We start from the raw sequence: 21,994 nt of genomic DNA, 5'->3' as shown, positions 1-21,994 counted from the left end.
ACCCCTAAGTCTTAAACTCCTTCCTCTATCAAAAAATCATGTTCACGATCATCTCTAAAGTACAATTATTTAGATTTTTATAGATAAGTGTATAATATTAATAGCAAAGTATAGATAAAATTTCACATGTATAGTATCGAATTGGAGCAGAAAAAAATGTCTTGATAATTCACTAGTTGCTTCGTACCCCTAGCAGCCTAGCTCTAATATGACCCTTCGAGTATTTTAAACGTTTTCAAAGTCACAAAGGGCCATTTTTGGTAAGGTAACTACTTACCAAATATGAACAATGATGGCTAAATATAATTTTGTGCAGCATTAATTCTGATCTTTCTGCTAAAAATAACAACAACAAAAAACACGTGCATATGCATATAATTTAATTTCCTAATTAAAGTTTTTGTCTATTCCAAGTTGACCTGACTATGCTGCAAACTGTTCACGTTAATTTGTGCCTGATTTTGTTTGGTACAAAAAGAATTTAAAAAATTGTTATTACACGTAACGTTTTTCAGGTACATTTATCAAACTTTAAAAAAAAAAATGGTGAACCATACATGTTGTAGTTAATTAAACTTAGTAGGTATTTGTGCATGCGATTTGAAATTATGATTTTAAATAAACGTTTCAATATGTGTGATTTGAGATTATGATTTCAAATTTTCCAAAAAAATAGGATTTCCGATTCCAAATTGTGATTTCAAAATATTTTAGGTGTAAAATTTGATCCATAAGTTTATATGTGGTAAAAAAAAATATATCCTACTTTAAATTTTGCTAAAAGGAATATTCATGCTTGCTTGATAAAATTGTTTGTGCCACGTGGAAATATTATATTATATAATAACTAGTTACTACTACTATTGACTAGTGAATCTTTAAAAAATTAGAAATCATAAATATTTATCTATAAAAGGCACAAGGAGACATGTGATTAATTACTGTTGCGCCTTAAAATATTTTGATATCTTATTTATAAACTATGATTTGTTCATTAATTAAGATTATATACGAACTGAAAATATCAATTTCAATAGATTCTCAACTCAAATAAACGCATATCAAAATGAGAAAATATATAGTACCAGCTTGTTGATCCTTTTTTACTCGGAAAATTTCATGGAATATAAAAGAGATGTACAAATAAAGCAGCTTTAAGAATTAGGGAACACCTGAATGTGAAAAAGATTCCATTTGTTGCTAAATTAAGCAAATTTAAACATTTGGATAACAAGTTTGATTAATTAATAATAAACCATTTGTTGAATTACATAATTAATGCTAAAAATATGTTATACTGTCCTTTTTGCATTATATTGGCGTAGTGGACTAATATGGAAATATAGCTGCAAGAGATATTTACTGACATAAGGCAAAGTTTCTATTCATAATAAATACACACCATTTGCCCATGTGCCCTTCTGTTCTTTTCTTTCTATATTTGTTTACAACAAGTTGTACATTTAATATACATACTTTGTAGTACGCTACGATAACAATAACAACATATCTGATAGAGTCTAAAGAAGGTGGTGTATGTGCGACTTTACCGATATCTTGTAAAGTTAGAAATACTATTTTCGATTTACACTTTCAATGTGGGCTTCTGAGATTCTAGGCCCAGGGTAACAATACCTTGAGGAGAGGACAATCTTTTCATAGTAAATTATGGATTTAATTATTAGCCCAATGGGCCATGGATTGGGCTTAACAGTTGAAGGGTATACACCATGTGATGGACCTTGGACACATTGAGGAATGGACAAATTACAGAAATCACATACTTTTAAGACAAAATTACAATTTATCCCTTAAAAGTTTATAACTAGTTTAGGACAACTAGTTACTAAAAGGCCTAATCAACAACCCCACAAATTGGTTGTGTCCATGGACATTTTAATGAATAAGGTGTTAAAAATGCTATATTGAGAGAGGAGAGATTGGTTCGTACCCGAGTGTTATAGTCCAAGCCCATGACATATATTGTTCTCTTAGTGCTTAACCAATTTACAGATTTATTCTTTGAGCTACACCTTCATCAAACCTAAAAGTTCTCATTATCCTCTATCATTCGAATCTACAATTTACCCTTCTTACAAAGTTTACTAACATAGAAACCTCTCATTCATTCTCTTCAACTCACCCTTCTGACCCGCCCTCTGTCATGAGGGTCAACTGAATCAATATTTTTTTCCTTTTATTGAAGAAAAAATATATTTGAATTTGACCTGACCCATTTGACACAAGCACACCATAAGAAGTTGTGAAGAGTGCTTTCAAATTGATAATGCTAAAAACTACCTTATTAATGTTAAAAGGGCTAACAAAACAAACTCCATTGTATTATTTCAAAATCTACAAATTTCATCTCCATACACAATTGCATTACAAACTGAACAAAAATTTGGCGGGAAAAAACAGAGAGATACAGAAATGAAACATTAGCTAGTTAATACTGCAGTCTTAATCCTTTCAAGAACCACAAATTAGTGACTAATTTGTGTAGAGATTAGTCAAAGATTAGTGGCTTAATTTAGAAATCTGTGCACAAAATTAGAATCTGTGCACTGATTCTTCTTCTGCAACTATAATTCCATAGAACACTTGTCAAATTGACTGAGCAATTCACGATTTCGAAACCCAACAAGGAATTGAGCTAAAGCTTCGAGAAAAACCGCCGCCTGATTAACATCCGTCACGTTCAGTATATCGGAAAGTACACTCCTCCGTAGCCTGTTCGCATCCACAAATACTCCGACCAGTTCTTCCATCTCCGCCGCCGCTGATTCTCCCACAACCCCTTTCATCTCCTGGTTCCTCCCTTCACATTTCCCCCATTCCACCGCCATTTTTTCGACGAACTTCGCCTGCGCGTCGCGTGCACGCGCCGCCAGTGCAGGCACCATTAGCCTCAATCCACACTCGATTTGATCGACCCCAGTAGTTAATTTCCTCGACGGGCTCTTCCACGCCATTACCACATGCCAATTTTGCAGTTTGTCGAATATATCTGAGTCAATTTCGGATTCCGAGTCGCCGATAAATGAACGGAGGAGATTTGTGAAGAGGTATGGGTGAAGATCGCCGACCCAGAGGAAGGGTTTTTCAAAGGGGTTTCGCCAATCTGGGTAAAGTACCTGAGAGACGTCGTTTGCGGCGGCAAGATCTAGGGCTTCGTAGTATTTAAGGAAGTGACGGTGCATTACCTCGACGTGCGAAGCTAGGAGAATTGGGCCGGAGGTGGCGGATGATGACATGGCGTGACGGAGCTGAGGGAGGAGAACGTTCTTGAGAGTCTTGAACCATCCATCGTAGTAATCTTTGAATGGCTTCGAAGATTTCTTGAACCCAAAATGAGCTGAATTGAAATGAGAAAAAAAACGAACACTTGTTAGTTTCTTGAGATTGAATGTGTACTATGTGTTAATGGAAGAGAAAAAAGTAGTTACCTATGGCTTTGAACATCTTTGAAAAGAGAAGAATCGGCTCTGTTTTCGTTTCTTCTTTAGCAGAAAATGAAGATGATGAAGCGAAGAAGAAACAGAGTTCAAACTTAGCGGGAAGTATTATTGGTTTATTTACTCTGATTTTATATGGGATTCTATTGGGCCAATTACAACTTTATAGAAAAGAGGATTCTATTGGGCCAGTTACAACTTTATAGAAAAGAGGATTCTATTGGGCCAATTACGTTTGCGAAGCTTACAATGAGCCCAATGTATATTTTTTTCGTTTCCGGTCGGTATTTGATGTAACATCCCGACTTTTTGAAACGTATAAATTGATTCGTATCTTCGTGGAAAGACCAAGAGGGTGGGTAATAAATTAAGAATGATGTGTTATGTGATATTTTTAAGTGTTCAAGTGTTGTATCTCAAGTTTTGAAGTTAGGTAAGTGGCAAAATAAAAGTTAGCGAAAGTTACCATAAATTCCTTTTTAAAGATTTATCTGAAATTTGGGTCAAATGTCTCGGACGTTTTCTCCCAATCTTTTAAAAGTTATGGTCCCCCGCGACCTATGAAATCGAAGGTCTACGAGTCTAGTTTCCAACGCATCAACCCGTTCGTTCATACGACTTCAGAATGGAGAGATATTCACGTTTTTGCAAGACTGCGCAAGTCGGCAGGTGAGGTGGGTCCTCTAGGTCGGTGAAACTTTATATATATCTTCTTCGACTTTTCTTTATTTTTCCTTCATTTTCCTTGGTGAAGAACTAGAAAACTCACAAAACCTACAAAACCCACTTCTAGGACAAGCAAAGTTACTAATTTTCGTGACTTAAGTCCTTGACAAAAGTTGTTCTACGCATTGAGCTCGTCAACATGGTATAATTTGTTTTATCGATTTTCTAGCATATTGTACTTTGGTGTGTGGATAGCAGGGGTTTGGGCATATTTTAAAGTTTTGAAGTGTATTACAAATTTATAATCAAGGTAAGACCCTTCTTTCACCGACTCTAGCTTTGATAAGTCGCAAATAACAATTTGCGACGGAAATACATATCTTTTATCGGAATTTCGTTGTATCCTCTATTCTTTTGTGTTGATTATGATCCTGTCTTGTTGTAGTATCAAGGGGGTTGTGATTAAAGTTATTAGGACACGTGAATTCAGCAAAAAAGGTATGTTAAGACTATTCCCTACTTACGGCATGCTCCTTAAAGCTTAGAAGCAATGTATTTGGGTTGTTATCCTTGATATACTTGTAGCCGTGATTGTTGATTGTTGGCTGCTCGAGTTGATATAATCATCCCTTGTCGGGATTCTTATTCAGTTAGTAGCGTCCCTATGTTGGACACAACTTAGAGGCTATTTGTATAGGTTGCTTATAACTAAATTGCTTGCTTTTAGCGATTGGATTGTTATTGTTGCCTTTGGGGCTATTGTGGTTAGTTGCAGGAATGTGATTTATGCCTAGAAGGGCTATGTTCTGCCTACAAGGCTATATGGATGCCTAAAAGGGCTATGAGTTACCTACGGGGTTATATTGATGCCTAAAAAGGCTATGAGTTGCCTACAGGGCTATATTGATGCCTAAGAAGGCTATGTGCTTCCTACAGGGCCATGTTGTTGCCTAATAGGACTATGAGTTGTCTATAAGCTAAGTCAATGCCTAAGAGAGTTATGTTTTGCCTACGGGGCTATATTAATGCCTAAGAGGGCTATGTGACTGCCTATGGGGCTAGGGGACTACCGATAGGGGTATATAGGCTGAGTGGCCCCTTCCGGGCTTATGGGGGCCTGAGTAGGTGGTTTTGTGTGTTATTTGTACCTACCGAGCTTATGGGGCTTGGTTAGGTTGTTGTTTTATTATTTTTGATAAGTTTAGACTTAGGAGCAGGTCAGTACACTTATCTTATCCATTTATTTATCAAATTATTTCAATATATCAGGATACCTCATCATAGTCTATTGTCTTTCATATTATTTTGTACTGACGCCCCATTGACTTGGAGGCGCTGCATTCATGCATGCAGGTCCTGACGGACGACCGAGTAGACTTCCTCAGCAGCATGATTGACTTTTATCCGGTTGGTTAGCCTTTTCCTCCGGAGCTGCCAGAGTTGGGAAGTTTGTTACCTTTTGTTGTATACATCTTTATGGGTAGGCTGGGGCCCTGTCCCACTAATCTTTACTACTCTTAGAGGCTTGCAGACTAGTGTGTGGGGTGTATAGCTACATTGTGGCCATACTGGCCTATGTTGTTGGTTTGTTGAAGCTTATGAGCTGTTTGATATATTGTATTGATATATACTTGCTTTTTGTTTTGGTATATATATCATGGTGGTCTCGAAGGCCCAATTAGGACTTCTGTGCTAGTTGGCTATTTATTTATATGATCTCTTTGGAGTAGCCGTTTCTTTTATAGATCAGTTGACAGGGGCCTTGCCGGCCGATGGCTTAGTTTTAAACCGAGATATACTTGTTTGTTTTCTCGATTGCGTGTGGCTGCCATGCGCTAGTAGCAAATGGTTCAGCAGGGTCGGCTCGGGCCTGAGTTTTGGCATTAGGAGCCAGTTGCGCCCCTCGAATTTGGGGCGTGACATTTGATCTCCACATTGAAGCTCCAACTAATTCATATCATGCATTGCAGGTCTATACCGAATTTCCGATGGTAGGATTCCCAACAAGATAAATTTTCATATCGTGCATTGCACTGCCTATTCTGAGGGTAGGACTATCAACAGAATAAACTTTCATATCGTGCATTGCACAACCTATTCTGAGGGTAGCACTCCTAATAAAACTTACTTTATACTCAAGGGTCGAATCCCCGAGACCTCTAATTAAGGTGGAGTAATCTCGCCAAATTATTGAACACAACTTTCTTAATTCTTATTGTACATAAAATTAAAGAGGAAAATTTTAACCTAAAATTGCACGTCTTTTTTCCTTTAAAGTCACTGGTTTTTTGTCTTTCAAATGAACTAATTTTTTTTAAAAAATATTTTTACCCTTTAGTAATTGAACTTATGTTTAGTGAGGCGTAAATTTTTTAGATACTGAAATCATATCCAGCTACAACTTATTGAATATTATAATAGGAAAATCATGAATAATTCCTCCTTTGCTCTTCCAAAATTGCACTCTACCAATTCATTTTTCTAAAGGTTTTTTTTAATATAATACTATAAGCACAAAAAGGTAACAAATAAGAGACCAATAAGGATGGTAATGGAATGAATATGATATTTAAATTCTTAATAATTTTTTTTAGGTTCAAACTCTGAATATAAAAAGACATTCTATTACAGAGCACTTATGACTTAAGCAGGGGAGGATTCACATAGAGTTCGCTGGGTGCTCGAGCACCCATTAATTTTGGTATAAAAAATTAACATAGAGCACCCAATAGAAAAAAGTGGGTTGATTAGCCGTACGGCTCATGGTGGGAGCTTAAGGTTGTTTTAGTGTTGTTGAGCCTGAGTTTGAATCTCAATCTCAACATTTTTTTAAATATATTTTTTGAACTCCTTTTGTGATTATTTTCTCCGCCACTATTAAGCTAACTCATAACTTTAAAATTCTAAATCCGTCACTGACCTTAAGCGATTCGAATCCAAATTAATCGATGTCTTAAATCTTGATTTCAGGTTTACATGGATTTTGAAGAAAAAGAATCAACTCAATGCACTAAATGTCAACTAAAATGGATCCATAAAAAAGAAGCCCATGTTAAATGTCTAAACTTCCCAAACTATTAAATTCTCTTGTCGGTGGAAATTTTGAGAAAATAATAATTAAATTTGTAACACTCACAAAACGACAACATGATGAGAGTCAAAAAATCTCCATGCATGTGAACATTATAGATTTACCTATTAAAATAAAGTGGTTACTCCATAAAAGAAATTACACTAAAAATAAAGTCACCAATAAACAAATCTCTAAATTATTGGTTACTCAATTCAAAACTGCATTTTTTTAAAATTATAAGTAGCACATCCAAAAGCCAATAAACTCAAAAAAATACTAACTATCCTTAAAAAGAAATAAAAAAAACTAGTCCAAAAGCCCTTGTTTTGACATTTCGATTCTCTCACGTTACCAAAATATAATTGACATGATTGTAACTAACTTATCATAATATTAAATACATAGAATTTGATATTTAGTATTTCCAAAATCTTCAATTACTTATCCATCGATACTCATATCAAGTGATAAGTAAAAATGAACGGACAAGAACGTACAATATTAGCTCTACAATATTACATGCCAAATAGTTTTCTACATTTGAGATAAATTCCATTTATTTCTGTTCAGATTGTTCCAACTCTATCGCAGCAGTGTTAAAGAGGAAGGCAAAAAAAAAAAGAACGGTATCCCACTCAGAGTCCTGTCCACCATTTTCTCTGACTCAGTCTATCCTCCTTAAACAAACTGCCATTTGGGTATTTGCCACCATTTTCTTCATTCTTCCAAAAACCCCATTTCCTATTTCACCATTTTTGCAGATTTTTGTGTTCTGCAGAAGGTTGGTTTTGGTTATTGATTTAGATTTGGTGTTTCTTGAGAATGTGAACTCAACCCATCTTCTCTTTTTTCGTTTTAATTCAAGATTCAGTGTTCAATTCTTGAAGTTTTTGGGTAAAGATTGGATTTTTTTTGGATTTGATTGACTCATTTCACCCTCCACCGACAGTTTCTTCACAGACCCCCTTTTAATGGCGATAAATTTCATTACTCATTTCTTCTTTCTTGTGTTTTTCCTCTTTACCTTCTCTGCCACTTGTCAAGATTCCGATCTTGAATCTGATTGCTCAAACAAATGGATCCATATCAGACATCTACCACCTCAATTCAATCTTGACCTTTTATCAAATTGCTCTGCATATCCTCTGTTTGATAATTTCTGTCCTTATTTAGCAAACCATGGCCTTGGTCAAAAGACTCACAACAAATCACACAGCTGGTATCGTACTGATCCTTTTATGCTTGAGCTTGTTTTTCATCGTAGAATGCTTGAATACCCTTGTCTTACATCTGATCCTACTCATGCCAATGCAATTTATGTGCCTTATTATGGTGGCCTTGATAGTCTTAAGTACTTGTATGGTCCTGAAGTTAATTCAAGTTTTCAGCATGGTTTAGATTTGTATGATTTTCTTGTCCATGTTGATTCACCTAATATTTGGAGTAGAAATTATGGTCATGATCATTTTATGGTTATGGCAAGGCCTGCTTGGGACTTTAATCAACCTTTGAATAGTGATCCTTTATATTTTGGTACTTCATTTCTTGAATTGCCTGAGTTTTACAATGTGACTGCATTGACTCATGAAAGTAGAGCTTATCCTTGGCAAGAACAAGCTATTCCATATCCCACTTCATTCCATCCTCCGAATTTAGCCTTTTTCGAATCTTGGGTGAATAGGTTGAGGAGGTCTAGGAGGACTACATTGATGTTGTTTGCTGGTGGTGGTGGAATTTCAGCTAATCCTAATGTTAGGAGAAGTATTAAACTTGAGTGTGAGAATGCTACTAGTATGAGTGCTAATGGCACAGGGTACGAGAAATTGTGCGAATTTGTAGATTGTTCTAATGGGATTTGTCAACATGATCCTATAAGGTTTATGAAGCCAATGTTGCAAGCTAGCTTTTGTTTACAGCCTCCAGGGGATACACCAACTAGACGTTCCACGTTTGATGGGATTCTTGCAGGGTGCATTCCTGTGTTCTTTGAAGATTTGTCCGCGAAAAAACAGTATGGATGGCATTTACCAGAGGAGAAGTATGAAGAATTTTCAATGTCGATACCTAAAGAAGACGTTGTGTTTAAGGGGTTGAGCATTGTTGATGTTTTAACAAGTATACCAAGAGCTCAAGTTAGAAGGATGAGAGAAAAGGTTTTGGAAATGTTGCCTAGAGTTATGTATAGAAAGCAGGGAAGTTCTTTGGGTTTGAGGAGTAAAAAGGATGCCTTTGATATTGCAATTGAAGGCACTTTGGAAAGAATCAAGTCTAGGCTTCAAGAAGTAGCAGCTCAATAATTATTTATTATTCTATCTCTTATTGTTCTTGTTTATCTATTACTATTACTATTATTTATAACACATCAAATGGTGTAGAGATAGTATTTCCACTGATAATGAATCAATGTAAAGGCAGGCAATCATTCAGAAATTCTTGGTTACTTTACCCCTAATGCTAAGTTGTACAGCAAAAACCAAAAGATGTAAGACAATGATCATGTACCAGAACTTAGCTTTTCATGCAAATGAACATCAGAATTCTGAATATAACTGAAGGTACTAATAGAAAATCCATCTAACAATGGTGAAACTAACTGGTTTAGAGGAGGTCTACTAAGTGAACAAAGCTAAATGTTAATGAAAAAGGAAACAACCTACTATATGCTTTACTTGAGTCGAGGGTCTATTGAAAATAGTCTATCTACCTTCACAATATAGGGGTAGGTTGTGTACACCACGAAGCAAGAGTTTTGGGCCATACTAAAAGGGATTCAGTAGCATTTTGATAAATCTGTGTTATTGCAAACTGAACCTCTTGGCCTACCTGCTCAACTAGTCTCATGTGGATGTAAGATTTGCCTCAATGTAATTTCCACCAAGCTTACACTCAAAGTTCAAAGAAAACATCATATGAAGACACTTAACTCATGGTAACAGTTGGGCCAAATAACACAGTGGGCTTATAAAAGATGCAAACTGAAAGGCTTGGAAGTTCCTCAACAAAGACTTACTAAGGAAGACCAGAAACTGGGAATTGTAAGTCATTTTCAGAATTAGAAGATCAAGTGAACTAGACACAAATTTCTACTCATAATGGCATTAGAGGAAGAGGTCAAACACGTGGAAATTCTTTTTTTAATTTGGGTGGCAGTGATATTCAATCTCAGTACCTCTATCTGCTCTGATGTCATGTTAAAGTGTGTGGTTATCTCATCTAAAAGCTTAAGTTATTAGAGAGAGCACACTTTTATTAGTTAATGATATTCTCAACAACTAGTAAGACAAGACCTCACGGTTAGCGGATTCAATTGGCTCAGAAGATCAAATTAAGACTTTGACTTTCATAGTTAGATGAATTTTTACTTTTGTTGAGTTAAACTAGACTTGTATTCGTGACATGAAAAGTAGAAGCAAGAAGAGATAGAGGCCAAGCCTTGACTAGCCTAGTGAAATGATATTGAAAACTACATATAATTTTATGGAACGTTCACTAACATGAAGCACCAGTGGTCTAGTGGTAGAATAGTACCCTGCCACGGTACAGACCCGGGTTCGATTCCCGGCTGGTGCATAATATTTTTTCTCAGATTTTAATCGCAATTTTTTTAAAATCAAACACGTCATTAATAATTGTTTTAAAAAATCCCATAACTCTTTTTATAAATGACTAGTTAGTATCTTAGGGATAATATAACTTGAAGGAGTGAGAAACATTTATTTTCAACCAAATAAAATGTCATGTTTCATTAGTCATTTGTTAGGCATATACAAATTAAACCTAAGTTTGGATTTCATTTTTTTCCCACTTCCTACGTGGTCATTTGGTCTCCAAGAAAAAAGCTAGCCCCACACTATTAGGGGACCATTTCTATATAATAAGATTATATATATTATTGCGTTACTGATTAAAGTTCTCACTTAAGAATATCTTTTAACACTTTTTAAGGACCACTTACCTTATATTGCTAATTTTATTTATTTAACTTGTATATATATGCATCAAAAAAGTGTAAAAACTATATATCTACCACTGGTTTTTAATGCATTGGATTCCAATGCAAGACTTACCAACTTTATGTATGCTTTTAATTACCAGTACATATTTTGTCATTTTGAAAAATAGATTTTAGGGTTTGTTTGTTCCGAAGATAAGTTTTGACGAGATTAGTTTATTACGATATTATTTTAGTGAATGTTTAATTTGTTGCATTTGAAAAATAATAAGTAACACGGAATAATTTTTAAGGACAAATTATTTGTTTCACAAAAGTCCCCTTTGTCTGTGTAAAGAATATGAAAAGTGATATTAAGAAATGCCTGAGGACATATTTTATCATTTTAATTATCTCAATTTAAGTTATACCAAAATTATTATTTCACAATCTCGTAATATCAATTCGATATGATGAAGATTAATATGTGGAGATGAGAAGCACACTATTCGATACACTGTTGAAATAACAGATAGACAAATAAACGGAGATCGCATAATAGAAGGAAGACTAATAATTGCACCAACTGGCATACAAAGTTCTACATTACCAATTTACCGTTATTCCCTAACATTTTTATTTATTTATTTTAATCAACAATAATAATATATCAATATTCTCATAGTCAGATTCGACAAGATAAGTTATACGCAAATCTAAAACAATAATAATATATCAGTATGATTCCACAAGTTAGATCCGACAAGATAAGTTATACGCAAATCTAACTTTTATAGCTATAATATACTTTTGTCATTAAAACATATAACATGCCTATGTATTTGAGATAGAGTGATTATTTTCAATAAATGAAATAATGTATAATCATTCAAATATTTATAATTTATTTAATTTATCAATTTCAATTCCTTAATTACTTTATTAAACTTATTTTGCTCAAACACTATCACATAATATAGTCAGTGAGTCAATTGGTCACTTTTTGACAGAAGGGCCCTAAGTTGGTCTGAAATCATTATCAAGTGCATATTTTGCAGTTTGCAGACATCCACAGATACTCTAATATATATATTTTTTGTTATTACTATGATTCCTTTAAATTACGGGTATGAGTTAGAGCGTTTTATTTAGCATCATAAAGTCTGAGCTTCATAAATTAAATTTTACTATTAGTATTTTTTTTTTTTGTCATTAGTACTACTTTCTATTTCAATCTTATTATTTACTATCCTCTTCGATTTAATTTATTTGATGTTTCAATCAAAAATAAATATTTTATTTTACTTGTGCATATCAATTTTAAGCTTGGAATTCTTTAAAGGACTTTGAAGAAAGAGCCTCGGAAAAGAGCATTTTTATTATTATTCCAACCTCAATATAAAATAAAGGGAAAGTTAATACATATATCTCCGAACTATCGTAAATGATATGAAAATATCTTTCATCATATTTTTGGATATTAATACTTCTGCCGTCCAAAAATTAGAGCATATATACCCGTTATACTCCAATACAGAATTATTGTCCTTGTAAATTTTAGTTTTGTTTCGGCTGGAGAAAAAACAGAGGGCCCAAAGAAGGGAAGGGAGTGGTTAAGCAGAACATAGAGAGAGAGTGTGTGTGTCCAAAAAGCAAACAGAAAAGAAAAGATGAAAGAGAAGAGGGGTATTTATGGATGATGAAGAAAGATGATCCCACACTATCTCTTGTGGTAAATCCCACGCAAAGACACAACCTTTAAGCTTCCAAAGATACCATCTTTTCTTCACTATCTGTAAATTGTAATCTTGATTTTTCTTCTTTTGTGCTTCTGATAGTTCTGTGTGTGTTTATTAATGGTGGGTGGGTAATGTGTAATATCTGTATATCCAGCAATATTTAATTTGGTCTTCTTGGATCCACAAAAACATGTCTTGTTCTTTCACCTTCTCATAAAGTGCAAACATTTAAGGATAGTAGAAAAGAAGTTGTTTTTGTTCAATGGGGTTATGATGGACTCTTTCTTCTTCCATTCCCTTGTTGTAAGTTCTTCCTTTATATATGTATGTGTGTGTGAGAGAGAGAGAAAGAGATCTCTTTTCCACTATTGAGTTCTTGAGATTCAAATGTTTGTTGTTGTGAGCATTGTTTTCTTTTGATTGATTTCTTATGGGTATTCTCTTCTTGTTTCATTTTTTTTTTTTGTTTATGTGTTTTTTTCTTTGGATTGGCTATTGAGGTGTAGCTGTTGTTGTTGTTTATGTGTATTGCTTGCATGCAGTTTCTTAATGGTATACTCATTAGGCTGCTTTCTCCTTGCCTTGTCAATATAGCGTGTAAAGGCTCGTGATAACGCTCTTGTGGAACTAGGCTCTTTTAAGATGGTGCGAAAGAGTTCATCTTTACCGAGAAGATTGTCTCTTTTCATTGGCATTAAGCTCCAATGTAGTATATTTCCATGGGTTCTGTTGTACAAGTTTTTCTGAGAGAAAAAAGAAATCTTTTTGTGGTTTAAATTCATCAGTTTCTGTTTTGTAGTGTGTGATTATTTCTGTGTCTCATAAATTAGTTTTCTTTGTTTGATTTTATTCTTACAGTTGCAAAAAAATAAATACTTATCTAAGGACAGAAGGAGAAAACAATGATTGAGCTCACAAGACTAGGTCAATAATGCATTGGTTCATCTGAGTTGTTCTGCTTGTTTACATTAGCTGATTATTGAACTGTTTGGCCTGCTGAAAAAAATGTCTTCTTTCTTAATGGTGTCTTCACTTGACTACTGTAGGTTTATATATTCTTCCCTTTTATAGATTGAGAGTAAACAAAATTACATTGAGAATTAGCAATTTTGGCATGATATTGTATTTTGGGTTGCCTCTCTATATTAGGTCTTTAAGTGAAGCAGATCACAGAAAATGTAGTGAGAAAGTTTACTTATTAAAGCAAGTGTTGCTTATCTGATCTTGAACTAAGATGGCTACTCAACCAACAGGAATTGTCTAGTTTAGGATCATACAGTGCTATTCACATGGAATTCTTAGGTTAATAGACTGAGATCTATGATATTAATCTTGAGAATTTGATGTTGTACAACAAAATAATATGTTCCTTGTCATTTTGACAACAACATATGCTTGAGCTTCTTTATTGCTGGAATTTCTCACATTGTGTGTAGTTGGTATGAGATTGAACAGTGTGATCATTCTTTGTATGCTCTATAGATGAGAATCTGTCTTACCACTTGTTATTTCTTTTGCTTTATCTTTTACTTTTTTGTTGTTTTTTAAGCAGTGAAAGCATGGAACTACGGGACTTGGGTTGCAATGTATAAGGTCCTAGCAACAGTTGACAGTCCATAAATTTGTCAAACTCAATAGGACAATTGATTTAAGATTTCATTTGTTGAGAGAGCATAATGTTTGTTACCGGCGACTATGATCTGAGTTTATCATTGAAGTATAAGGAACCTGTCAAAGCCGTTTTCAAGGAGACAATATTCGGGCATGATCATACATTCAAGACACAGGTACTTAATGATACCAACTAGTTCAATTTCGTACAGTTTAAGAATATTTTTGACATAATTAAAATGGCGTGAATATACTACCTGCAAATATCATATATGGACTGCAGGTCAAATTAAGCAGCATATATATCTAAGAAAATGAAAAGAAGATGTGTGCTTAATAGTGGACAATATGTTCGTGTTCTTTTCTTCTCACCCACTTTTTATTATTTCTTTAGGTTTATGAACCTCATCACCTGTGCTACACACAAGAGGATACGATGATGGATTTGAGCTGGAAAGAGTTGGATAGAGCTTATTTTAGCAAAGGAGGCCAACAAGGAAATCCAGTTGCATTTGGAAATTTTACCAGATCACCTATGTCTGTTGATCAGAAGAGAATTTGCAGCATCCCCAAGGTAACTGAACAGGGAATTTTTTAAACGTGTCAAGAGTCTTTCTAGGTTTTCCTCATTTTTGGTCTTCCCTACTTTTTGACGAATCGCTTAAAGAGAAATGTCATGCTTAAGAAGAAATCAAAGAGAAGCTAAATCAAGTAGTTGTTACTTTGATATAGAGAGATAACATGTTGTTTTGGACTTTAAAAGATCTCTTAAACGCTTTACTTGATGGTTTGTTCATGTTATTGTTATATTTCTTCAGGTGTTCAACTGGTTACAAGAGAAGCAAGTCATGTTTCCAGGGTTCCAGCAACAACATTCAAATCCTCAAATTTGTCCCACTCATTATCTTGATCATATTGATAGGGGGAACTTGAATAAGAGACATGGTTTCTTCAATAGTTTAGAGAATTCAATCACGGAAAATCATTATTACCATGGTGGTGTAGCACATCATTCTGAGGAGGTTAATCTCTCGTTGAGCATTGGCAGGAACAATATGAAAACAACTGTCAGTACAAAGACCTTTGATCATATCATTGATTTAGAAGAATCAGATGATACTAGTGATTCTAATGCAGGACTAGATCTCCAGTCTCCTATGGATTCTACTCGTGTTTCTTATTCTGGATATAAGCGTGATTACCAATGCACTCATAGCTTCACAAACAACACTACAGATAATTGGTTTGATGGGACTACAGGAAATTATTTTGTTCCAAATGACAGCACGAGTTGTCTTGAGCAGAACCCTTTAGCTGAAGGTCTGATAGTTCTTTATCCTTCACTCATAGCTACAAACTTTAAATGCCAAATACTATCAGTATTATGTCATTTTGTGTTTATCTGATTTCTACAAATTCTGCAGGAGTTGAACAATGTGAGAAGACTCTCCTTTCTAGAGATATATCAGGAAAGAGCAAAGTTCTTTTTTCCGATGAACGAGCTTTTTTGGACCTTAACAAATCCATATTTGATGATTCTTTACACTTTGATGATCCTAGCTTGGCATGTTCTTCAAGTAAATCTTCCTCAAGAGAGTCACACGGACTGTCTGGTGAGCCTCGTGAAAGCACCTTTCCCACTGCTTGTAAAAGGAGAGAGCAAGATGATGACAATCCAAATGAGACTTCTGCTATTGTTCCCCAAAGAATTCTTAGTCCTGTGACTGGCAGCAACTGTTATAAAAGAACAAAAATTGTTGGAGTTGAACAGTTGATAAACCTCAATCATCCTCTTTCAGACAGTAGTGAAAATCCTGGCAGTCTCACTACTGACAACGATGATCAAGTTTCTAGTACACCAGAAAACAAAAGCAAGAAAGCCAAGCATGATCCAATGTCTTCTCCTGACTATAAGACTCAAGAATTTGTCAAGGATAGCGGTCCTGATAGATCGCTCTCGTCATGCAAATCTTCTTGTTTTGAGGACATCTCAAGTGGCATAGAGACATTGCAAGCCGGAACTCAATTGAAAAATTCAGGTTCTAAAAAATCTGAAACACTTCAAACAAATATATCTCCACGTCAGGAGGATGTCGACTCTTCCAGTAACAGTGATCACCAGATGGGAGAAACATCAGAAGTCAATGATCAAATCAGAAGAGGAGCAGTGTCCCTCATCTATCTTGCATTGGAATGTTCTGAACCAAGCGTTGTTACTAGCATGAACAAGATTGAAGGTGATCAAAATACAGAACAACCACAATGTTCTTCAGACACTTTTGAAGAAATGGTGCTCAAACAACCCGAAACCTCCATTGACGACTGTTGTGTGACCTCAAATGCATTTGAATTCAATGCCACAGAGAGAAAAGACTACGGAATAACATTAAAGAGAGGACGAAGAATGAAAGATTTCCAAAGGGATATTATGCCAAGCTTGGCAACACTTTCTAGGCATGAGATTTGTGAGGATATAAAGATTATGGAGACAGCACTTAGATCAAGAGAATACAAGAGACATAGGTCCAAAATGACTGATGGAAACAAGTGGTTCAATCCTGTAAGAAATAGAAGATCCAGACTCAACTATGTAGGCCGCAAGTATTCTTCATGAATTGTTGATTTCATCATTGATATTGAGGAAATTGTGACAAATTTAGCAAAGAAGATAGGATCAAAGAGTTGTTATGGAAGTTTTGACTCTTGACCATGATACTACTTTTTGATATCTATGTTAAGAGTTCAATTTCAAACCATACTTAATTTGTGCAGCGTCTGTGTTTTGCTTGGGACTGAGGCGTAGTTGTTGTCTATGTTTTGTCTCTAACTTTATTCTCCTAAGCAACTATTTAATCTTAAGGCTTCTAGGAGGATAATTTTGTTAAATGAAAAGATTGTCATGCTTGCAATATCTAAGACAGAGAACAGTGGATCATTTTCATTTCCACACTTAGTTTTGCTAAACAATCATTCAACTTGTTCCTTATCATTACATTTTTGTCTGTTGGGATATGTCTCAACTACTGGACTCCTATCCTTGTAATAATCTGTTGTCTCACCGTAATCTTTTCTTGAATTCTAAAAGTTAACTTTTGTCACTCAACCCTACAAGGGACCAACTATACGTTGTCTAGTCAGAATAGGAGAACACTCATCTTGGAGTGAGCTTACTACTTAGATGCTTTTAGTATTTATCTGTTATATCTTAATTGCTTGAGAGAGAAAAATTAGGTAATTGGATTGTTACGAGACCACTAAGTAATATATATAAAAAATTTATTTTCGTATGACTTGAGTAAAAAAAAAATAGCTTATTGGATTGAAATCTTGGATGATTTTTTAATTGGAAGACTCAAGTGATGATTGCCTTCTAGATTAAATCATTATGTCGCGCTATTATTAATTAAACATATCATTTTAGTTCAAGATGTGAGCAACTCAATTGGAAATCATGCATTTACTTTAACATTAGCAAAAAATTTATAATCATTTCTAGAATTTTTTCTTCATAAAAGAAGGTTGATGAAATAGTTTTAAAAAGTTATAATCTCTTAATACCATATATTAGTAGACTTGGATAATCTTACTAAGTTATAAATTAAATACCATATTTTATGAGATTGTGTACTTTTAGAGATAAATTTTTGGATTTAAAGAGCATTTAATGTGGCTTGTCGTGTTTTTTATTTACACGTTCCTTAAAAAAATATTAATACAAGTTCTTTAACTGTTTTATATTTATTTATGTAGTAAGATATGATTTCTTTATTGAATATTTACTTGAATTTACTTGTGTGTCATGATTGATGTGTTTGTAATTTTCAAAAATAATTACAAAAAATTAGTTTGTAGGTAAACACTAGTAGACGATTTTCTTATTTTTATTTTTACCTAAGGGTTGCAACTTAAACCAATCACTTAAATTCAGAATTTCAATGTCATTAATTAATAAATTAATTAAATAAAAGAGTTAACCTAAATAGCTTCCCACGAGACCATCTAAACCAAAAGCTAACAGATGTATAACATACATATAATGTCTATATAATATGTGTATAACATTGTATAATCAATGTATATTAGCTAGAAAAAATGTATACAGTGTTACTTCGCACCGGTTTAAATTTCTTGGGCCGGTCTTTTTTTCTCCTTCCCTACGTAGTTCATGGACCAACCCTTGTCCTACAATTTAGCAAAAATGAAAAAAGAGAATCATCTATTTTGATCTTAGAATTCAAATATCTCATGACATGAGTTGACGATAACCATATAACACATATATGATATACAAAGTTTCAAGAAAATCCATTCACTCCCAAAATCAATCACTCTAAGAAAGGATATACAATATAATTAAAAGATAGTAACATTATGCGTTAGCTACTTTTCATCTCTATAATTGAAAACACTCATTATCATTTGTCATGACGTTTCGAATCCATGATAATCGTGAAATTTGAAACTCCATGACTTTTTTTTTTCTTTTTTTTCAATTACTAGGAGTAAAAGGTGACTGACTACTTGTGATTTTTTTCACTATTGAAGGCCCCTATGAACTAAGGACAATTGATGACAAGATCGAGGAGTACAAAAAATGGATGGGGACAAAGAAAATCTAAGTAGTTATCTTACATCAAAGATTTGTTTGTCCCCTAGTTATTAGTGTAAACTAGCTAGCTGCTACAAGACAAATAAGAATGGCTTGTACACCTAGGGTTAGGGAGGCCTATTATGGATATTTATGTGTCCAAAATATATTGTTCTACAAAATAAAATAATTAACGTGCCAAATTTGGTTAAATCAAATGGCCAACCATATGATAATTCTGTGTGTTGTTGTGTCTAGAATGTAAGGAGTCTTGATTGCGCGTGAATATTCAATAGTTTGTAGTCATGTCTCAAGATGTAGATTATATTTGTACTGACTTTTCATGTAAAACAATAGAAAGTATATTTAGGTTATGAAGAGTCTTAATCATATAAATAGTTTAATGTGGTCATTGATATCTGATCTCAATCTCAAGATGTGTCCAAGGAACTATATCGAAGATATTTTCTATGTTACTATTAAAAAAATGTTAAAATTATGATTTATAATTTTGGAAACGGAGAGTTAATTTTACTCAAAAATTGACAATGTTTACTCGCCAACGGCGGCCACTTCTATTTTATCACTTCTGACGTTTGAATTGAATATGAAAATTTTGGTGTAGATTTTTTTATTTACAAGTTGAAGAAATTGTAATCTAAATTCAATTCAAATAATGTTTGGATTGAATTTTTTAGGTTCGATTTTGAATTTATTAGTTTGGGTATTTTAAAATTTTAATTTTAACTTTTGAGCCTTTAAGACAGATCATAATAATTAACAACCTCACTTCATTTAATAGTTTGTTGAATAACTTTCTACTATTAATAAAGATTGAGGTCATTGTGTCTCCCATACTGTATAATTTCATATTAGACACATGAGATATGGACAAAGCTGAATATAAGACATGAAAATTCCAAAATTTTAAATATATCCAAAAATCCATTGTACTAAATCCAATATCTAATTCGAAATCCATAACTTTTAAAAATAAAATCCAAAGTTCAATTCATGATCCAAAACTCTAAATCCACCTCTACTTCACACATTACTTCCCTTTCTTAATTCCTGCTTTATCTTCTACTAGTGAAACTATCCGCGCTTCGCGTGGCAATATAAAATACTTATAAGATAATAATATGAAATATGTAATATTTAGGTTAGTATCGAATATATAGATAATATTAATATTTCTCTTCATCTGCGATATCATAGGATTTTTCATTTTTTAAAACATATAAAATTTTTGTATATATATGTATATAGTAGAACAAAATATTCACCGTGGTGAAGTAAATGGAATAAGAGATAATATGTTAAAATAACAATATATTGTATTGCGTTGAAAATATTTTATATGTTTTAATTTTCTCTATCTTTTGTAGGAGTACTAATTTTCTATTCAAACTCTGATTTCGTCAAAACAAAATTGATTTTTTTATTATGTCCTTATTATTATATTTGCTTATTCTAATTTTTTAAACATTAATTAAATATTTATAAGATTTATGAAAAATGAAACATACAAAAGTTATGAATAATATTTAATATTAAAAGTTACAAGTAAGATGAAGAGACATGAGTTATAAATAATTCAAATGTATAATTTTATTAGACATTAAATGTATTACTAATTATGCATTGATTTTATTTGTAAAATAAATAAATAAAAATAAGGGGTGAAAATACAAAAAAATGAACAGAGAAAATATAAAAATTGGTGACTAATTATAAATACATTTCAAAGCAAAAAGAACGGTGACGAAAACAGATTGTTACATACGCAAAAAATGGCATCATGAAAATAATATTTTATTTTTCAATTACTTTTTTATAATTATAATAAAAATGAAACTCCTAATCATCATAATTTTTTTTGTTGTTGTTAAAATTAGATAATTATATTAATTTTGCTTCATAACAAAGAAAAAGTAGAATAATAAAGGATCAAATGATTAGCATTGACAATATAATACATTTAACTAAATTATTTATACAAATCAAAATTTAGAAAATTCTAGCAAAAGTAACAAAGTTGCTAATACAATTCAAAGTAAAAAAATAATTTCTAATTATGCTTCATTTTTTTTCCTTCTATCATCTTCCTTTGCAAGTAGATCCGCCGTCATGTTTTGATCCATATGTCAAACTCTTCATTATATGCAACCAACTGAATAAAAAAAAATATTATATACCAATTAAAAATAATTATGTCAAAAGAAAGAACGAAATTTAAACTATATGTAATGTATATGTGTATTATCTTTTCAATAGTACTAACAATACTAAATAATAATTATTTCTTGAAATCCAACAAAAATTACAATCAAACTATATTATATCCGGAAAACTAACTATTAGAAAGAGCAATTGCATACAAACAAAACATTGTTAAGAATTACATAAATTCTTTTTAATCATACTTGCTTGATGAATGATAATACAAACATTAAAAAATATTAAGAAAGCATGTCTAAGTACATAAAAATAAAAAGAAAGACTTGAGAATGACTTTGTATGTGAATCTTCATGAAAATAAATATGAATATATAGACAAAATAGAGGAAATGAAAAAATAAGGACTTGAGAATGATATATTTATCAACTTCATGTACTTTTTTTTGGTTACATGTTAGTTTCATTCACAAACCAAATAAGAATTTATATAGACAAAAATAGAGAAAATAAAAAATAAAAATTTGCAATGAAATATTTCTTACCTTCATGTACTTCTTTTTTGTTACAAACCAAACCAATATGATGAAAAGAGAAAGGATAATTGTGAATGTGAATCTTCATTAAACTAATATGAATTTATAGGCAAAATAAAGGAATACCATAAGACATCATAAACTTACAAATTTAAGTTTGGAGATTATGGACATAAAAATTATGAGAGTTATGAATATTATTAAAAGTAAAAAT

The 21,994-nt window shown here is 32.9% G+C and overlaps 4 protein-coding genes and 1 non-coding gene across 6 annotated transcripts in view; 3 read left to right on the top strand and 2 right to left on the bottom strand.

The window, feature by feature from the left end:
• Positions 1 to 12,766, bottom strand: part of LOC125826477 (uncharacterized) — a 37,843-nt gene extending 25,077 nt beyond the window's left edge. The window contains exon 1 of one of the 2 annotated variants that reach the window (XM_049505821.1): positions 12,755 to 12,766. The gene's annotated coding sequence lies outside the window, so the exon portion shown is untranslated. The remainder of the gene's footprint in view (positions 1 to 12,754) is intronic. The other variant, XM_049505819.1, reaches the window with a different exon arrangement.
• On the bottom strand, positions 2,415 to 3,547 carry LOC125826483 (protein INAPERTURATE POLLEN1). The gene is made up of 2 exons (XM_049505829.1): positions 3,450 to 3,547; positions 2,415 to 3,358 (listed from the first exon to the last, which is right to left on the bottom strand). The coding sequence occupies exons 1-2, from the start codon at positions 3,463 to 3,465 to the stop codon at positions 2,586 to 2,588; spliced, it is 789 nt and encodes a 262-aa protein (XP_049361786.1). The 5' UTR covers positions 3,466 to 3,547; the 3' UTR covers positions 2,415 to 2,585.
• Positions 7,883 to 9,575, top strand: LOC125826475 (probable xyloglucan galactosyltransferase GT19). Its single transcript, XM_049505814.1, has one exon. It carries the CDS (start codon positions 8,169 to 8,171, stop codon positions 9,492 to 9,494), a length of 1,326 nt encoding a protein of 441 aa, XP_049361771.1. The 5' UTR covers positions 7,883 to 8,168; the 3' UTR covers positions 9,495 to 9,575.
• TRNAG-GCC (transfer RNA glycine (anticodon GCC)) lies at positions 10,697 to 10,767 on the top strand. The gene has a single exon. It is a non-coding gene; the product is annotated as a tRNA-Gly (tRNA).
• A 1,747-nt stretch (positions 12,767 to 14,513) lies between the features above and the next one.
• On the top strand, positions 14,514 to 17,146 carry LOC125826502 (uncharacterized). Its single transcript, XM_049505849.1, has 4 exons — positions 14,514 to 14,654; positions 14,873 to 15,052; positions 15,297 to 15,798; positions 15,903 to 17,146. Exons 1-4 carry the CDS (start codon positions 14,544 to 14,546, stop codon positions 17,090 to 17,092), a joined length of 1,983 nt encoding a protein of 660 aa, XP_049361806.1. The 5' UTR covers positions 14,514 to 14,543; the 3' UTR covers positions 17,093 to 17,146.
• Positions 17,147 to 21,994: the final 4,848 nt, after the last annotated feature.

This window comes from Solanum verrucosum, unplaced genomic scaffold, assembly GCF_900185275.1.
Source record: "Solanum verrucosum unplaced genomic scaffold, falcon-dt-bn FXZP01000060.1, whole genome shotgun sequence".
Classification (NCBI taxonomy): domain Eukaryota; kingdom Viridiplantae; phylum Streptophyta; class Magnoliopsida; order Solanales; family Solanaceae; genus Solanum; species Solanum verrucosum.
This window is presented reverse-complemented; position numbering and strand designations above follow the sequence as displayed.